General features: G+C 57.7%; 1 protein-coding gene across 1 annotated transcript; it reads left to right on the forward strand.

Moving 5' to 3' along the window:
- The first annotated feature begins 58 nt into the window (after positions 1-58).
- On the forward strand, positions 59-5,589 carry LOC144930917 (uncharacterized). Its single transcript, XM_078854632.1, has 2 exons — positions 59-4,238; positions 4,942-5,589. Exons 1-2 carry the CDS (start codon positions 3,842-3,844, stop codon positions 5,064-5,066), a joined length of 522 nt encoding a protein of 173 aa, XP_078710758.1. The 5' UTR covers positions 59-3,841; the 3' UTR covers positions 5,067-5,589.
- The last annotated feature ends 411 nt before the right edge of the window (positions 5,590-6,000 follow it).

Genomic DNA, 6,000 nt, shown 5'->3' on the forward strand with positions numbered 1-6,000 from the left:
GGAGGGGCAGGAATGCAGTGGGGAAGTGGGGCCTTGGCACTGCAGAGCTCAGGGCAGGGGGGTGGGGAGAGCCCCTGTGTTCGCTAGCCCCCCTCACTGACATAGCCACTCAACACGCCAGCCATACACCAAGTGCACCTCCCCCAACACTGCAGCTGCCTCTGGGGCGCAGGCTAGTGGCCTGTAAGCACCACACGGTGACCCTACATGGCAGCTCTGCACAGGGAGAGGGGAATCCCCATTAACAGCAAGCTGCAGCAAGGGCCCCACTCTTCACCAGGGAGCAGCCCCCCGCTGCAGGGATCTCCATGGGTCCAAGTGAACGGCCCAGCTCAACCAAATTCCAGCTCATCCTGCCCAGGCCCTGCTCAGCAGCCGGGCCTCAGTCCCTCCTGGGACTCTGGGGCAGCTTGTGGGCCAGTCCCTCTGGAGGCCACTCAGTGGCGTGATGCCTGTTGCCCAGCTGCAGCCAAGAGACGAGGCTAATCACCCTGCAGGTGGGGCAGGAGGACTGCCCCCTGGAGGGCGCGGATTTTTGGATCTGCTGCTACAGTCTTCTTCGGCGCCATGTATGGGAGTATGATGGTGCAGTGCAGGGAGAGGCTGGGCAGTCAGCACTCATGGTGAGGTGCCACCCAACTTGGGCCCAGCCCAGCACCTCGACCCAACCCTGCCCCATGAAGCTGGGGGGAGCCTGGGCCCTTTCTTAGGGGTTCTCAAGTGTGGGCACCAGGTTGGCGTGGGTTACAGTGCCCACAGCATGTTCCCAGGAGGTTGGCAGTGGGACAGGGAATCTTTCACCCCAGGTCAGCGCTGAATGTCCACATCACAGGCCTCCCCACTGCCTTGGGCCCTCCCTGGCTGGCTCAGGAGAAAGGCCAAGAACTGACGCTCTGGCACTGGGCTGAGGTGCACTGCAGGAAGAGATGCCCTGCTGGGCTGCAGCCAAGGGCATCCTTCTCCACAGCAGCTTCTGGCCACCTCCAGGATAGTACTGCCACTGCCCAGATGCAGAAATCGGCCACCCCCTGCCACCAACAAACACTGGCACAGACCAGTCAGGCTCCTGGCGCTGGCCCAGGCTCCCTGCCCATCTCACACCTGGGGACAGGCAGGCTGTGGGAGCAGTGCCCCTGCGAGAAATCTCCTGCTTCCCTCACAGCCTGCCAGGCCAGGTGGCCCCTTTGGCCATGACACCAACCCGTGGGCTGGTCTTGGGCCCTGAGGAAGAAGCAAGGCCCAAGCCCATTAGCATCCAGACTAACACGTGCTGGGACCCTGAACTCAGCTACAGCCCTTGCTGTGTTATAACAACACCCACGTTTGGCTTCTCCCACTGAGGGAACCCAAGCCCTTTACAAAGGTAGGGAAATTGAGGCACAGATGGGCTGGGACTCACCATGGCCACAGAGCCCAGTTCCCTGCTCTAACCACTAGACCATACCCTATAGGTGCCCTTGCAGCAACTTTCAACCAGACTCTAGCAAGGGACTGCATTCCCCAGAGCACCCAGGATCTCACCCATCCCAGGGCCTGGATGGTAGCTCCCTTCGTCTGTTCCCTCTGCAGCAGGCCCATTCTGCTGCCCCCAAGCCAGCCTGGAAACACACTGCACCTCCCCCCCGCCCCATACCTGCAGTTGTTCTCCGGGACGCTGTGTCTGTGGGTCCTGGGGCTGATGCCCTTAGTTCTTCCGGGGGACGGTTCGGCTGAGCATAGGCAGGTTTCTTTGGTGCACCCTGCGGCATTTGAGTAATGCCTAGTGCGCCTGTTGCTCCTCTCCCCACCTCTTGTGGTTTCATGGCACAGCAGCTCCGCTGGGTGGGAGGACCGGCCTGGGCTGGGGGAACGTGGGGTGTAGTGTTCAGTCACCCCGGGGTGGTACTGTGAAACAGTCAGTTGGCTTGAAGGGCCCGGAGGGTCTCCCAGCCCCAGCTGGTGTCTGTGCCAGGAACACGACCCCCTGCAGCGCAGCGACGTTCCCCCTCGTCAGACAGGGGTCTGCGCCACACGGCTCCCTGCCCCCCACAGGTGAAAACTGGCATCTGGACACTGCCCGGAGCTGTGGCTGCCAGAGCTGCGATGGCCAGCTCTGGCAAGCCGCCAGGGGACAGCGGAAGTCATTTGATTGCACGCGTGGCCACAGTACCTCGGAGCCCCATCCTGGAGCAGGTTATTATTATTTGTATTACCGAAGTGGCCGCAACAGCTCAGGCGCCTCCTGTGTCAGGTGTGCCCTGAAGGGCTCACGATCTAATACGGGTGCCAGGCACAGGGTGGGGGAGACCCGGAGAAGGGCAGAGGCAGCATGTCCCAGGCTGATGGGGCCCTTTCTGGTCCAGGACCACCTGTGCCTGGCTCAGCTCTCGGCCACAGCTCGGGACAGTTAGCACAGCCACATGACAGGGAGCTCCCACAGCTGAATCAGGCCCAGGCCGAGGGCTGAGCCAGAAATCTGCAGGGAGCCCAAGGCAGCGAAGGATTATCCAGCTTGAAGGAGGCCTGCCCGCCCCCCAGCCAGGTCAGGATTAGAGTGGATGCTCAGAGAAGCCGAGTGGTGGCTGCAGCCAGCTGGAATGATCAGCACAGACTCTGCAGGGCTGAGAGACTCTGGGTGCAGGCGGGGCCGCTTACCGGAGTCATCAGCCTCTCCCAGTCACGCTAAGGACTAAGCCGAGACGCTGTAAGAAACGAGAGCCCTCACAGCCGAATCTTGTCTAGCGTGCTCGGATCTGGGTGCCCAGCAGGGGAGGAGGGGGCAGTGCATCTGCAGGGCCATACTGTGCCCCCAGGGGTGCGGGTCACACAGGGCCCACCCCTGCACCCAGGATCCAGCCCAGCCCACCAGACCAGATGGCTTTCAGAGCCAGCTCCCTGGGCCGGCCAACGTGGCCATGTGGCCCGCAACCAGGCCAGAGATTTGGTTTGAAACCCTTTATTTCAAGAACCTGGCTAATTCCCTGGTGTACATGGCGCTCCTGACAAGGGGCTTAGCTCCCCCCAAGCCAGGGTGCCATGGAGCCAGCCTGCTTTGGGCTTTCACTGGCTCAAGGGAGCTGTTTATTCCCTATTAATGATCATGACTGTTGGTTTATATTCCAGTAACAGCGAGAGGCCCCTGCTGTGATCAGGGCCTTGTTGCAAACACCCAGGCAGAAGTTGTGCCTGCCCCAAGCAGCAATTCTTTAGACGAAGGAAGGATTATTAGCCCTGCTTCACAGATGGGAAACTGAGGCACAGAGAGATTGTGACTTTCCCAAGCTCACACAGGCAGCAAATCTGAAGCAAAGCAGGGCAGTGATCCCTGGCGGCCCAAGCCCCAGGCGGGTGCCAAACCACCAGACACCACACAAGCCTTTTTCCCCAAGGAAGGACTGTGGTAGGCACCCTGAGGAATGGAGTCATACTACAGGGGGATGAGCATGGCTATTTCCCAGAGGCACAGGGTTGACCCCCAGTGGAGAGCACACAATTTCAGGTAGCTCAGTGCTGGCCAAGTGCACACACAGAACAGGTTTAATGCTGTTTCCTTGTAGAAACCTGGCAGCCTTCAGCACTTTTGTACACTAGTATCCCTTAGCTGCGATCTAGGGGGTCTTGAATTCGTCAGCCGCACCCCATACATTCCTCTGCAAATTTGAAAGTCCCCTTCCTGTTTGCTCGGTGATGCGTGCAGTGGTCTTTCCAGATGGCCATGCCAGCTCCATACACCAGGTGATCCCCCGCTTGGAGCAATGTCGAGCTGCTGAACCTCATCAGCATTTGGGGAAAGGAGGCTGTGCAGCCCCAACTGCACTCCAACCATAGGTATTATGATACCTACGGACAGATTTCTAGATGCATGATAGAAAAGGGCCATGACCGGGACACGCTGCGGTGCAGGGTCAAAGTGAAGGAGCTGCAGAACACCTACCACAAGGCACACGAGGCAAACCACCACTCCGGTGCTGCACCCACGAGCTGCCAGTTCTACAAAGAGCTGGACGCGATACTCAGCGGCGACCCCACCTCCACTGCGAAGACCAATATGGATACGTTGTTCGCTTCGTTGCCAGTCAAGAGTGGACCGAGCCAGGAGGAGGCAATCTTGGACGAAGAGGGGGCGGGGGACCCAGAGGCAGAGGATGACTCGGAGGCCAGAGATGCATGCAGTCAGGAGCTCTTTTCTACCACGGAGGAGCCTAGCCAGTCACAGCTGTCGGAGCTTGGTGAAGCGCAAACAGGAGAGGAGGACCCAGGTAAGTGGATCTGATTTTGGGAATTGCTGAAGCGCGTTGTTGGGGGCAGAAGGGCTGCAGAAAGCAGGCGTCTCCCACCTCATCCCTAGCCTGAGCTGCAGAACAGGCTGTTGATAGACTCCCTCATTCATGGGAATCTCCCTCAGAGATCTCCAGGAAACTCTCGTGGAGATACTGGGCAATCCGCTGCCGCAGGTTCCTCGGCAGAGCTGCTTTGTTTCTTGCCCCATTAGTGGTAACTTTCCTGCGCCACTGTGCCATCATGGGGGTGGGCCGGGGGAGGGACCATTGCTGCACACAGGCGAGCCGCATAGGGGCCAGGACGGAAGCTGCAGGCTTGGAGAAGACCCTCCCTTGATTCCCTGCTCACCCTCAGCAGCGAGGTATCTTCCAAAATGATCATCTCCTGTGGAAAGTGTGGAGACAGGAATGATTATCAGGCCCACCCTACAGTGCTGGCTCTCCCCAAGTGCCCAAGAGCCCTGTGCCCAGTGTACAGCAGGGTCCGGGAACAGTGATTTACTCTGCCCCTGCGGCTACTCACCATTCTGGGGGTCTTGTGGTTCATGTGTGCTTGCCTGGGGTCAGCCAGTTAGTTAGTGACAGGTGTGTGAGTACTGGCTGTGTTTTAAAGCACTGAAACAGTGTTATCTGTGTTTCAGACAACACTGTTTCTGTAAAATGTTGCATTTTAACTTCACAGAGATGACCTTGGGAGCCCAGCCTCCCTTATTGGCAGCAGAACGGCTGTGCAGAATTAGAAAGCAGCCACAAAGAACTAAGGAGGACTTTATGCGTGAGGTTATGTTGCCAGAGAAAAAAGAATAGAAGGAGTGGCGGGACAGTGAGAAGAGGGACCGAAAGGAGAACGCAGCACACGAGAAAGAAACCACGGAGCAACTCTTAACAGTTATGGAGCGCCAAGTGGACGTGCTCCAGGTGATACTAGCTCTTCAAACCGAGCAGCCCCACGCCTGCCCTACCCTGCAGCCTCTGTCGCAAAACTCTTTCCCATGTGCCCACCCCCCCCACACACACACCAACACACTGTTATCAACCTTCTGACTCCACTCTCTACCTGCAGCATTCCACTCCTCCCTCCTCACAGTCCAGCACTGAGGACTCCCACCACCCACTGCACTCAACACCCATCCCTCTGCAGTTTGGCCCTGCTGAAGTCCAGCACCCGCTGCATCGTACTCCAGAGGAGAAGGCTGGTGTGATCCCTGGACATAAACAAATCTGTAGCCGTCCCGGGACCCCTCCTCCTCCTCTGGAGACCTTCCCTTCCTCCATCCCCCATCACCCTCCCTGTTGATGATTTTTTTCATTTGACTCTCTCCTCTTGTTGCTGTCTTTCAATAAAAGAATTGGGTTGGTTTGAAAGCAATCTTTATTCTGTTAAGTGAAAGCAAAAAGAGCCCTGCAAAGCAACATGCAATTATGTTAAGGTCCCTTCTTGCATCATATGCACCAATCACCTCCTAGCATTACGAGCATAGCAACAAATATTCGTGACTTTCAGCTTCAAATTGCTGCCTCAAAGCATCCATGATCCTTATGGCTCCGCGCTGTGCCCCTCTAACAGCCCTGGTCTCTGGCTGTTCAAACTCAGCCTCCAGCTGTTGAGCCTCTGCGGTCCAGCCCTGAGTGAAGCTTTCACCCTTCCCTTCACAAATATTATGGAGCGTACAGCACGCGGCTATAAGCATAGGAATATTGTCATTGGCCAGGTCCAGCTTCCCATACAGGCATTGCCAGC

The sequence above is a fragment of the Lepidochelys kempii genome, chromosome 10, assembly GCF_965140285.1.
Source record: "Lepidochelys kempii isolate rLepKem1 chromosome 10, rLepKem1.hap1, whole genome shotgun sequence".
NCBI classification, from domain to species: Eukaryota; Metazoa; Chordata; order Testudines; family Cheloniidae; genus Lepidochelys; species Lepidochelys kempii.